This window comes from Apaloderma vittatum, unplaced genomic scaffold (assembly GCF_000703405.1).
Source record: "Apaloderma vittatum isolate BGI_N311 unplaced genomic scaffold, ASM70340v1 scaffold10720, whole genome shotgun sequence".
Lineage (NCBI taxonomy): Eukaryota > Metazoa > Chordata > Aves > Trogoniformes > Trogonidae > Apaloderma > Apaloderma vittatum.
The window spans coordinates 1-13,750 of NW_009696210.1; the positions used below are offsets into that span (position 1 = coordinate 1).

At 42.3% G+C, this 13,750-nt stretch overlaps 1 protein-coding gene across 1 annotated transcript in view; it reads left to right on the forward strand.

The window, feature by feature from the left end:
- Window positions 1–803: 803 nt before the first annotated feature.
- JAG1 (jagged 1) overlaps window positions 804–13,750 on the forward strand; it is a gene marked incomplete at its 5' end in the record, with an annotated part of 34,254 nt that continues 21,307 nt past the window's right edge. The window contains 2 exons of the mRNA XM_009873962.1: window positions 804–1,109; window positions 11,919–11,970. Coding sequence (XP_009872264.1) covers window positions 804–1,109; window positions 11,919–11,970 — 358 coding nt within the window. The remainder of the gene's footprint in view (window positions 1,110–11,918; window positions 11,971–13,750) is intronic.

A 13,750-nucleotide genomic window follows, 5' to 3' on the forward strand; every position in this document is an offset into this window, starting at 1 on the left:
GCCGCCGCAGTGATTGCGGCCGATGGATTTTAACAACCCCGGAGTTCGGGTGGTGCGCAGGGCGCTTCTGCAAAGCTGCTCCAGCCGCAGCAGTTACTGCCGCTGACTTTTCTGCGGAGACAGCAAACGCAGAAGCCCTCCTTGTAGCAAGACTTACTTCCATGGGAATAAAAAGTGAAGTTACTGCAAGATGCTTTTTTTCCGAAATCACTTTTTTTTCCCCCTTTTTTTTTTAGTTTTTGTTAAAAAAAAGTTAATAAAACCCCAAAGAGGACTAATTGCAGGACTCCTGAAGTGACTAATGAGCAAGGTCTGACTCTCAGCTGGGCAGCCTTGTGCGGGGAGGCTGTTTCCCCCATCTCAGCTGCACCTCGGAGAAGGCAGAGCAGTTGCCTTTCCAGGGTGCTTTAGCTACATCGTTTTGTTGGGTTTGCCCTTGCATGTGCACTCTTGGTTTGGTTTAGTTTTATTTCCTGACCATTTAGAAGATTTCCTCGTGCACAGAGTTGTGGGGTTTTTTTGACTTGGCACTTAACGCTTCTTTTTAGCATTAGTGGTAGCGTTTGATTGGGATGATTTATGAGCCTTTATGTCTGATAGGGAAAAGCTTGGAGTGGTTGCTTTTTTTTTTTAATATTATGTGTGTATTTCTTGAAAGCATACTTAAAATTACTCCCTCCTGTCTGCAGAGATGTAGAACATTGCATTTGGGGAGAAAAGTGAGGTAACTCTCTGTTTCTTGTTTTTTTGTTTGTTTTTGTTTTGTTTTGTTTTCTCCTTCGGTTCTTTTTTGGGATTAACAGGTGACTTTAGCGTCGGGACAGTTCGAGTTGGAGATCTTATCCATGCAAAATGTGAATGGTGAACTGCAAAATGGAAATTGCTGCGATGGCACCCGAAATCCAGGAGATAGAAAATGCACCAGAGACGAGTGTGATACCTATTTTAAAGTTTGCCTGAAGGAGTATCAATCGCGGGTCACTGCTGGCGGTCCTTGCAGCTTTGGATCCAAATCCACGCCTGTCATTGGAGGAAATACCTTCAATTTAAAGTACAACCGGAATAATGAAAAGAACCGGATTGTTATCCCTTTCAGCTTCGCCTGGCCGGTGAGTGTGTGGCCTGCTCTGGCTCTGCTTCCTTTGGACGGTGCTGTTTGAGATACCCATAGCAAGCTGAGCTCTAACTTCTCGCGAAAGGGAGAGAGGGAGCGGGGCTGGGGAGGGAGCAAGCATCTTGGCAAGAGTGTCGGGAATCCGCAGCACAGAATTGAGTAAAATGTGGTGGTGTTTTTGTTTTTGTTCCCTGGGGCTCACAATGCACAGCCTGTTAAATTTGAAAGTCAGATGTGCAGTGAGGGGGATCTAAATGGGTCAGGGAAGCAAACCCAGTATCTCCGCACTTTACAGCGTGAATAAGTCTCTTGAGACTTAGAAGGTCAGAAGTTCATTTTTTTATATTTTTTTTATTTTTTTCCCTAACCAGTGAAGTCTTGGGCTTGAGCCAAAAGAGCAGTGGGTTAGGGGCTGTAGAGGGATCCCGTGTGAAAAGTGTGTGTCATAGCTGGCCTTCTTCCCTGGAGCACGTTTGGGAAGGCTTCCTGATTCTCCCAAGGGGAAAGGTTGCTGCACTGCTTGATGTTGATGGGAGCTGCTCTTCCTGCTCTCGGTGGACTAGGTGCCAGCTTCCCCGGGAAGCTTGCTAGGTTTCTGGGGTACTTGAGGACTCCAGAAACTAAAGACTAAGGAAAGCCTGACCTTACTTCTTGGTCCATTTCACCCACCCCTCCCCACAGCACACCTTTTCCTGGCCGCTTGCCTCTGTGGTTCGCAGATTCTGGCTTCCCTCAAAACTCAATGACTCAGGGAGGTGGGGCTCTCTGCCAGGCACTTTCCCAGCGTTGTCCACTCTAGCAAATACTGGTCAGCCTTGTAGAGCAGCGAGATGGAGGATGGGTGACCCCTTCGTTAGCTGCTTTCTTGTCAGTCCTGTAAACACTCTCTTAAGCGTTCAGTGCTGCTTTTTCCTTTTGGGGTGCTTGAGAGGGTTGAAGTTTTGATATGGTCAACTCTACACAGAAATTGAGGACTGTCTTTCCAAAATGACCATCACCCAGGGCAGCCCTGCAGATGCAGGGTTTGCACATAGATGCAGGGTTTCTGCACATAGAAGACTGCTGTGGCCTTGGATGGCAAGAGGTGCAATTTTGTGCCCAGCAGTGCAGGCAAGCAAAAAACTGAGGATGACTGATTTGAGGGGGGGCTCTTATGCACACGCAACAGTTTCTCTGTTTGAGGTGGCTCTCTGGGATACCATGGTATGGAAGCTGAAAACTCCCAAATTTATGTTCCTAAAACTTTAAATATAAAAATCACCTAGGAAACAAAACTGTTTTTCTCCCCCCTCCCGTTCTCCAAAGGCGCTGAGCAGACACTTTCCCACCGACTGCCTTGGGGTATGTTGATGCTCAGCAGTTTTGGGAATCCAGTCATCCTAACCTAGATGCCTAAGGTCATTTTTGCAATGGGGAGGAGGGCTCTTCCGTGCACGCCAGGGGAGGGGTGAATCTTGTTTCCTATCCTCTGTCACTATTGCTGCTGGTGAGGTGGAAGCATGCTCCCTCCCCAGTCAGATAAGGACTAGTTGCAGGGAGGACCTCGGCTTTTTTTTTTGAGGGGGGAAAGCCTGCCCCAAAAGTACGCCTTCTCCAGTTGTAGTGTAGACACCCACTTTGTAGACCTACAGCCAAGTGCTACAGGCAGCCATGTGTTCTTGAAATGTCCTGTGCTGCCTCCTACCTGCCTTCTCTGTCAGTTGTGACTTCAGGAGTATTGAGGGCTGGAGAGGCACAAGAGTGAAATCCAACCTGCATTTTTAAGGAGATAGTATTACAAAGTACAATAGCAGAGTTAACAAAAGTATTCTCTGTTGGAAGTACAAGTCTTTTCTTTCTTTCTTTCTCTTTTCTGTCTCTTTTTTTCTAACATGAAATGAGATAAAACTGTTATCAAATATGCCATCAAAGGGATAAAGGGCTTTGTAAAAATCTGAGGTATTTGAAGCTCTGCCAGTCTCTGCAGTGCTTGTGTTGCAAATTTTGACTTTTTTCAGAAAAGTCGGGTTCATCAAGGATTTTTTTTTTTTTAAACTAGCCTCCTACCCTGCTCCCAGTAATTTGAGTGTCTTGACTCTGAAGATACATATTTATATATATAAATCATGTGGGAACTGAATATGTTCCTTCTAACAACCCCTCTATAGGGTTGAGAAGGGAAATCTGTGTGTAGAGGGTGGGCTGGGGAGGGATGACCCTGGGAGAAGTTTCTTAAGCTTGCCTGCATCTTAGTAAAAGAAATGCCTCTATTGTCCTGTTGAATCTAATTGAGCACTGGAATCTTAGAGCAGCAGCAGCACAATTCCAGTGCAGCTTTTGAAGTGTGTAAAACTCAACAACTTCAGACGCTCTGGTTCCGAAAACTGGATTTTTTTTGGAAGAAAGTCTTGCGTATTCCCATGCAGAAATGCACTTTTTGAGGTTGTGATGAAGTCTGTTGGCAATTATCAAGCACGCTTCCCAGCTTTAACTTCCACAGGACACAGCTTTTATGCTAGCCATTGTGACTTTCGAATGGCATTTGAACAAAAGAATATCTAATGTGGCAAAACTCTTATTTGCACTAAAATCATGTACACAAATCATTTTAGCCATTTTGAAAGCTTTAACGTAGTTAAATCTGATGCTGAAATTTCAGAACTTCAAAAAATTTTCTGTAGATGGGTGAATACTGTTGCCTTCAGTATTCAGTTTGAGACTAGCGTTGCGTTTACTAATGTGGCTAATCATGACAGTTGTCTTTGAATACATCCAACTGAAAATTACAGTAAAAGTAATAGGAGCTAGACTGAAATGTTAATCATATTGCACTTGAAAATTCATTCTTGTCTCTGAATATGTGTTGTCTGGGCTCTACTGTCTGAGGGAGGCTTTACTTGGATGTTCCAACTTGAGTCAGTAACATGGAGTCTTGTTGCCTTGACTACTTCAAAAAAAAATTGGTGGGGGAAACAACAAATAACAAAAACCCAACTTAGCATGTCAAGCTGCCCCCTTATGCCATTTGTGAAAAACGGTTATATTGCATTAGAGGGGTTTATTCATCATGCAGGAGAGGAAGAAAAGGGAATGGTGTGCTCTAAATGTATTGTTAGAATTGGCTTGTAGTTGTAACATAGATTTGAAGTGTCAGAGTCTTATTAATAACTTATGTGGTTTGCTCTTGTCAGTTTTGATATGTACCCCTGTGAGTAATGGGTGTGGATATGGTGGGCCATAAATTAACTTAAGTGATGGGAGGTTTGAGTAGGTTGCTAGGAAACAGGGCAGCAGACCAGCATAAAGGAACTGGAGTGCATCAGAGAGCTGCCCCTGCAGTAGCTAGCAAGTCTTCAGTAAATTGAAACAATAGTGATGATGATTTAAAAAAAAAAAAATGAGAAAAAATTTCACATAGGCTTGCTTCTTGCATTCATTTGGAGACATCGGTGACTTTCTCGACAGACAAATTTGGCTAATGAAGCTACGTAGAAAACGATGGAACAAAAGAATTTCCATGTTCCACTTGTCAAAGTCTGTCTGAACAAGCTTTGTTTCATGGTAGGCACATGTTCTTCTCTGACATAAATCAAATCTCTTGCTGTTCTCAAAGAATCCAAAGTGTGGTGTGTGCTATACCTTAAGGAAGCTGTGCATGAGTTAACTAAGCACTGAACTTGTCTTTTATGTAAAGAAAGATCTTCTGGGGGGTTGGAGAGACTGTAAGAAGGAGGTCAAACATGGCAATTCCTTTGGTATGCACAGCTCCAGTTTCAAATGGCTTGTTTATCCTGAAATTATGATCCTTTTAATTATTTAATGTTGGGGCCAATTGCACCAACACCCCAGGAAACTACTGAGGTGGAAAAAAAAATCTCCAGCATCTAAAAGACTTCCGCATAAAATACAATTAAAAAGTGTTGAACATCTTCTTTCAACCTTATTCTAAAGGGAAAATAAAAATGTCAGCCTTTCCCCTTTTTAATGACAAATCTCACTGCTACTGGTTCCTGAACACGCAAAATATGTTTTCTGGGTAGGCATTGCTTTTTCTGGCTAGAAAGAGATAATGAGTTAGTATTTTTTAAGCTTCATGAACTTTTTCCACCTGTCTTGACCAAAGGGGTTTCCAAAACACTAATCTACAGTTGATATTAAAGTAGCAGCCTTATGAATCTAAGAGAAAAATAGCACTTTATTCAACTGCTTTCTTGCTTTTTATTTTTTTTTAAACAAAGAAACAAACAAGCAAACCCCCTAATAGGTCACAGTCATAAAACTAAAGCTTGTTTTTTTAATTTTGTTTTTTCCCCTAATACAGTTGACATCTTGAAAACTTACAGATGCAAATGCTAGATATTATTCAAGCTTTTCTTACAGTATGCCCGAGATGTCATTTTAGAGCATGGGCAGATCAGAAGACATTTTTATAATAACAAAATGCATGTTGAATCAAATCCTCACTGCGTTATTTGTTGTTGACTAATGAATAAAGAATAAATTTTCAGCACTCAAAGTGCAATGTTTTGCCTAGGATTACTATCCAAAATGGAGCTGAGAGGATTAAGTGACATCTGAAGCATAATTAGCATCCACAAGGCTGTTTTCTTCCCAGGACTGCAGAGAAGTGTTGCATTCATTCAGAGGTTTTGGACTTCTTACATGTTCTTAAGAGTTATTTATGTTTCAGCCAGTTCAGAACTTCATCTTCCTGGTAAATCCATTTGACTGTATTACCATAATGTGTCTAAAAATAAATCCTCATCCTGCTTGCTCTCAGAATTTTTGTTCTTGTTATGATAAAGGCCTGCTCCAGTTTAACTTCAGTGGCAGCTGGATTGGGTCTGGCATTGAAACTTAGTCCTAAACTTTCTCAGACTACATGCATCCAGCACCGTCAGCTTGTTTATGCAGCTGGAAGTCTGCATATCGGAAAATGAATTGCTTAAAACTGATGCTTTATGCTTAACTCAAAGAAACCTACCGCTTTGTTGTGGATGGAAGGCTGGAATAGAGCTAAATTAATTCTGAAGCTGGTAAAATTGGGCCTCAGCTAATGAAGTGAGATGATGTGCTATACAAGAGCACATCACTCACACACGGCATTTATTCCAGCTTCAGCTCTTAAGTCTGATGCCCTGCAGTACAGTCAAGAACCTTAAGCTGTGGTTCTTAGAAGTATTTCTGTGTAGATAATACAACGGGATTGATTTTGAAGTTTCAAACTGAACTTGGTTTTGCATTTCCACTGATGGATAGAAGTTTTATATGTTAGTTGACACAGTTGTAATAATTTTAGCTGGTAACCTGTATGCCTTATCGCAGGGGAAGATGTCAAAACTAGAAGCTGTTGTATTCATTTCTTGTTAGTCTGTGGAGCTCATGGTTCTGTGGTCACTGTTGCGCAGCATGAATTACACTTGTTATTCTCATAGTATTCAGAAAATGTGGATAGAAATGGTTAAAGTGGTTTGTAAATCGACAGACATGCAGAGTCCCTTACCAGCTCAACCCAGTTCTTATGCACTTAGGTAAATCAGTAGAAAGGCTTCTTGTTCAGGCTTGCTCTATGTGAACCTGACTGTTTTGCTTGGCTGGCTACTAGGTATTCTCTCTATTAACCTTGCCACCCTTTTGTAACTGGTGCATTTAATTATCTGTGGGATGCTTTAAACAGGTAGGGGGACTGATAAGAGCAAGTAATCTGCTTGTTGGGGAAGGTTGAAAGCAGCCATTGACATTTTGGCCTGGCTGCTAGTCTTTGACAAGTGGGGCTCCGTGAGAAAATAACTCTGCAAGTAGATAAGGTGCTGATTTAAATGCTGTTGTTGTATGAAGCACCCTGATGGCTGAGATCACTTAAAATCATTAGTTTAAAAAGAAAGGGGGTAAAAAGATGCTATACTTTTTTTTTCTTTTTTCTTTTTTAAAGGAGGGGAAGAGGGAGGACCCCAAGTCTCCCCCCGCTACCCCAGTGCATTGTTCCGTTAATGCATGCTAGTTTTATGATTGGAATACATTGTAGTCCGGCCACCCAGACAGAGGCATTGACTGCTAATATTAACCAAGAACAATAGTGTGGCCATACTGACTGCAGTGAGGATTACAGAACATAATGGGGCCTATCCAAAAATAATGCTAATACAGGACAAGCAACAGGAAGCAGCAGTAGACTCAGCATTGCTCGGCTCCCAGACAAACCATGGACTTACTTCACACAATGGCAACTTCAGCACATTATGTATTCACAGGATACTCATTATTCCAGCAGGCTTGCCAGATCAGAGATCAGCCTGGTTTACTGGATGCTTAAGCGTATGCATAGTTTGGATAGCGGTACTTTTGTGTCCTTCATCATTTGGCAGGAGGGTGGCAGTTGTATTGCAGAGAAGGTCTTGACTTCAGTTACTGGCTTGGCTTGCACCAAGGCAGAATGAGGGGGGAAAAGTCTCTCCTGGAAGCTGTTAATATAGTTAAATTTGTTTTCATGTATTCTTTATGTGGCAACGAAGTGTTTACTGGCACTAACTGCAATGAAGGAACTACTGAAAATGAACACGGAAGGAACAGTGCTCCGTTTTCATGTGGGCATATTCTGACGAGGCTCTTGGCTGGGCTGCCTGCTGTGGGCTTCAGCCTAGCTCTCGCCGTGGCTCTGAGGCGTGAGATTGTTGCAGCTTAGACTTTGTTTATATACACAAGGTTGAGAGAGTTAACAGCTTTATAGGCTATTTCCTTATCCTTACTTTGGCTGGCCCAAAGGAGAGCTTCTCAATGATGGCGCATTTGACAAAGGGTTAAGAAGCTTAGGTTATTTCCCTCCTTCTCCTGGATGAGGATCCAGTTGTCTTTAACTCCTTTGAAGGAATACTCTGTTGTCACAGTTGAATGGCTGACCTTGTGCCACATGGGTATAGTGTCATCGTGAGTTGTCTGTGGCAACAAGGATACTCAGGTGAGAGTCCTGCTGCTGTAGAGAAAGTGGTTTTGTGACTAGGCTTAACTCTGCTCAGAGATGCTCTCCTCCCTGGCCCTTGAGCACTCTGAAATATACCTCGGTTTCCCTATTTCTTATTGCACTCCCTTCCAGCTGAAGGGAGGAGAGGTGACTGGAGCTCTTGGCAGTTTTGGGTGTCCGGCTGTGACAGCGTGCCAGTCTCCTAGCCTTCTTCCCTGGGACACAGGCAGGGTGCAAGCACTGTTCTCACACAGATCTTCTTCACAGCTGTGCATGGCTGGCAGAGTGTGAGGAGAACGTTGCTGGGCTTAACCTGCTCTCCTTGTCTGGCAGAGGAGGAGCAGGCGCAGGATTCAGAATGCAAACTTCCCACTGTATTTGTCTAGTCATGGTTTCACATGCTCAGCAAAGCTCTTGCATGGTTTAACCACAGGATAGGAGGGAAAGAAGTTCGACTAGTTGCAACCTCTTTCAAAAAGGAGGCAGTCCTTTTGCTAATGAGCCTCATGTTTTAATCTTGCTCTCTCCCACCAACTCGCAGGATGCCTTTAGAAGCCAAAGTATAAAAACACCTCTTTTGGGTGGATGTTTGGATGAAGGAGGGAAGAAGGTAATCAAGCAGAGAGCTTTAAACACCTTCTGTTTACCTAGACCTGCTAGTGTTTCATTTAAATAACCAGAAAAGAGGTTGCATTGCCCTTTTAGATCCTTAAAAGGGACAGTTTCTGATGGATTTCTGGATCTTTACAGTCTTTCTTGAGTTATTCTATCAATATATCAAGACTAAATTGTGCTATCTTGTCATTGAAGAGAATAGCCCTGGCACATGGGTGCTTTCTTTGTTTTTCTGGAGTATGAACCAAACCACTTCCACCCTCTCATTGCCTAGCTCCTAGGAGTTTTGCTTAATTTTGACCATGATGCTTTTCGGTCCTCTGGGCTGATCGGACTGTGGATGTTCTGCAGAGTGTGTCTGCTTGCTGTTCCTTTCAAGCTGCCTTTCGTTTCAAGCCAGAATCCCTGCCTTCTGGTTGGGCTCAGGTTTACAGTGGCTAATTGGGTGTGACTCTGGAAAGTTCACTGCTGCCTTGTTGCCTGGGACATTGCTTTGATGGAATAAGGTGCATGATGTAGAATTCTTGTGTCTGGATATATATATATTTATTCAGAGATGGGCAGAGGTCACCTATGGGCATGGGAAAACTTAAACCTCCATACTGTAAGTAGTCATTCCTGAGATATCTGAATTGTTGATCTATAGAGTGGGGATGATGTGCGCTTTAAAAAAATTCTCAACAGTGTGGTCTTTGCACAGAACTGCTTTTTCTTTTCTTTTTTTTTTTTGAGGGGAGGATGAAAGGAATTGGCAGAATAGTTGGACTCTTGAGGGGGGGCTTGCTACTGTTGTTGTGGGGCTGTGGGTGTCTGTGTGCCTTCTTGTTTAGAAGTGCCCCACAAAGTCTTGTCCTTTCTTTGTGTCGTGCTGAGAGGGACAGGGCCAAGAGATTAAACTGCCATTCTTTGTATCATCCCTTTTCAGGACAGTGATTCTTCATTTAAAATAGTCAGACGAGGTGAGAGGGGCCGCACAGAAACAAGGGAATTCCTGGGATAGATCTATTCCCCCTGCATTTTGTTTCCATCCAGTTAAGCAGAAACAATCTCCTCTCTTTAAACAAACTCCTGTGTGGTGTTGGAAAGTGGTCACACCAGTATCTGGCAACAGTAACACTTAAAGTTAGGATTCAGCCTTTCCTTTCCTTAAGGGCTAGGTGTGTTGGTAAACAGTCCTGAGAACCAACCGGGAACTGTTGCTATGAGTTTAGACAAAATATCTTCCAAAACAATTATGCAAGGCCGAAAGGAAAACATCCTTAACTTTATTGGAAGTAGTGCTAGTTGCCATCATTCATTGTCTCTATCATAATATTTTTTTCAAGCTTGCAGTAACATGTTACGCTTGTGCTTCACCATGTTGGTAATTAAACCAGTGAGGAAGCACCCAAGATAGTGCAATCTAGATCTGTAATATAGCTCAGGAGTTCTCTTCTGGTTTGGTTTGTTTGTTGTTTTGGTTTGGCTTTTTACCTCTGCCTTGAGTGAGAACTTCTTAAATCTGCTTTAAACAGTGTTGAAGGATCACATTGCGGTTTGTGTTACTTTCAGAGTTTATTTCACATTGATAGAATTGATCTAGAATACTAACAAATAATGACTTTCATGAAATACTAACCAAAAATTGTTTGGGCCAATAGAGCCACTGCATAGAAGTTTGGGTGCGTGTCTCTGCTTGCCCAGCTTTGCTTACTTTTGGAAGCATTTTCCCACAGTTATCAGTGAATGAAATGGAATCCTAGTCTGCTTTGAATATGAAACATATTTAGGCTATATTGCGAGCCGGTGTCCATCACAAACTAGGTTTTCATTCAGAGGCTGCATGCTGTGTACAGTCGTGAGAAAGCAGTCTGCCTCAACTTTTTTTTTCTTTTTTTTTCCTCCTCTCAAGGGATTTGAGGTCTGCCTTACACTTGTACCTTGTAGCAGCTTACTCTCAGAACTGCACTTTGCTGTCTGTTACAAAAAAAGTTCTTCAATGCTGCAGACCACAAATGAGCAGAGTATGACTGCAGACACAGTTAAGAAGAAATAAGCCCTACAATACACAGCTTCTGTGGCAAATATTCAAAAACCTTAATGGACAGTTTTTGTTTGTTCTTCTGTTGTCCTGCTCACCAGAAAGGTGTTACATTTATCACCTCATTTATAGCTGTTGTTATTATAAGGCTTTTACTTTTCAAGTCATATTTTTTTTCTTACTTTTCATCAGTTTTTTTGGTTTGGAGTTATTCTATGAGTTTGGCTATGGCTGTCTGAATGGTGATTTTGAATGATACAGCCTGGATAATAATATCTCAGTGTAGAGCTGGGGGAGGAGAAGATGTTTTAATGGCTCTTGTTCTCAAATTAGGAGTGAAGATAAAGGTGGCTTAGATGCAATAGCTGGCATCTTTCCAACCTGTGCAGTGGCTTCAGTTAGTTTATGCTTATGATTATTATTATTGGAGTGCTAGCGAGCTCATTGGCAGATCAGTGCGTCTGCAACCCTGACTGGGGTGGATGGGGGTGCACAGCGCGTCTTCCCTTTCCCTGCTCTTCCAAATAGTCTGATCTTAGCCTTTGTTTTACAAAGCTTCTCTCTCACCCCACCCCCTGCCCACAGCCATCAGTTCTTCCCTCAGTTACCTGATACTTGTGGGAGCTTCGATGGCCCTCATGCAGACAAAGCTTTCAAAGGGGGTGCTGAAAAGCAAAGTCCCGAGAGATTGCGCTGTCAAGGCAGAGCACAGTAATCTTAGCAACACTTCTTGCTTTCAGGGTCGTTGGGGGAAGGGACATCAAGACTACTTTTCTGTAACCGAAAATTCTTTTGAAGCTGTTTTTGAGTGTGGGGGGTTGGTTTTGGGGGGGGATTTTGAGGCTGCCACGCTAGCCCGGTGTTTTCTGTCTTCCATGGGCAATTCTTCCACACATACTTTATTGTGGCTACAGCACAGTGTCAAAGGCTGTACTTCCTGGTTAAGTACATAAGATGCATTAATGATGACAAAGATGAGCTATCCAAGGTGAAAGGTCTTCTAAGTCAGACTGGATAAGGTAGCTTATGGGGTTTCAAGAAGATCATGTTTGTCTCAAGTATAATCTATTACCTATTTATGTTTTCAAGTATTCTGTTTTAGGGCAGAGACCAGGATTTTTCCTTTTAATTAAAACTGTTGTATTCGTTGTTGGTTTGTTGGTTGTGGTGTGGGTTGGTTTTTTCCTTACAGTTGTGTGTGACACAGAATAACTCTCATTTCTCTTTTGCAGAGATCCTACACACTGCTTGTTGAGGCGTGGGACTACAATGATAACTCTACTAGTAAGTATTCATTCTCCTGGTTTACTTAGTTTGAACACCTCGATTTCCTGTCCATTGAAAGGCCTTTGATAATCTAACCAGCTTACTGTGAAACAGAGCATGAGGAGAGGGAAAAGCTCTTCCCCAGACAATTTGGAGTAACTATTCCAGGCTTTGCAGTAGCCTGTCTCCCTCTCATTGCCTGTAGAGCGTTAGTAGCTCACTCACCCAGTCATCAACAGTTTGATGCCTAAAAATAGATGCTGTTAATTCCTTCTTTCTCCTTAGGGAGCATAAAAGCCAAGGGGTTTCTTCTGGGTTTTTTTGTGTGAATTTTTAATTTTCTAATTAGGAGTGATTCAGAAGCCTAAGTCTTGTTGACTTGGGATCTCTTTTCTGAACTATGCGCTTCTCAAAACTGAACATGCAGCTTTAAAAAAAAAAAAATCTCCCTAAGACATAGCATAGATACCCATCTAATGACTGTAGATGAGAAACAGGAGTGACTACCAGCTCTTCCTTGGGAGTTGGATGTCTAGGGATCTATATTCAGGGGCTGAAAAACATTTACCAGACACCACCTGGTAGACCTGGCTGGAAATCAAGGATGGGAATCTTCTGCCTGGAATGTCTTTGGTTGATTTCAGAAATGTTCTGCTAAGTCTTTCCTGTTGGCTAGAGCTGTGTAGTCTCTCGGCATAGCAGCCATTCTGCTTATTGCTCTTAGTGAAGTAGGTGGGCAAAATTAGCTTTATTTTCAATCTGAGGCTTTAATAATGTGTGGTAAAAGCCACAAGAGAAAGTAAGAATCTGAACTCATAAACTTTTTGTTGACACAACAAGCCTCTTCCTTCGTCAAGGAAGCAGCAGCACCGTGGCCCATCTTACACAGCTCTTCTAGCTCTTCTAGCAGCTCTTGTAGTCCACTTTGGAATGCTGGGGGACAGTCACACAGTAACGGAATGGACTTTGTGCTTCGCAAAAGAAAAGCTGTGTAGAAATGCATGTAGCACTACGGTTTTATGTTTTAACTCTGCAGAAGAGCACACTGCTTGGGGATGGCCTTTGGAGTCTGGGCACCTTTCTGCACAGATTGGCTATTTATTTTATTTTTTTAATATACATGGGATGTCCTATTAGTTCTTACTTCCAGAAAACAAGTTGTCCTGTGCAGATGAATTATGTGACCTGTCAGCGATAGCCACGGTTTGCTTTAGATATCCAACACTGTTGCAGTACCTGTGATTTCAGGCCCTATGCCAGCACAGCCATGCAGCAGTGGCTGGGAGACTTCTTGGCTCTTGACTATGTGAGTTTTATGGAGGAGCAGAAAAAAGAGCAGAGTTTTATTAAAAATGGAAGATGCCTGAATTCAAAATGAAGGTCTTGTTTACAGTGAGATCTGAGTTTTTTCAGATTGGGTCTCTGCCACTTTTACTATTATTAGAGCTCATCTTTTTTAATGAAACAACTGCATTTCCAAAGCTACACAATGAACCCTTTCTTTACTTTCATGTTCTGGAAGTACAATTGTCTTCAGACAAAATTGCCTCATTTCTCAGCAGTGCGTTTTACCAAGTGCAGACATGTTCTTACATATGTTCCTGATTTGCATTCCTGACTGCTCTAGCTTTGCTGTCACATATCTGTCCGTAGGTCACTTCAGTCACTCTACTGCACAAAGGTTTTCCTTTGTACCCCATCGCTTTACTTGCAGTCAGCTCTCCCATAGCTGAAGAATTTGGAGAACTAGTTAAGGAAATCATTAGAAGTAAACAATTGTCATCATATAAAGCGATGA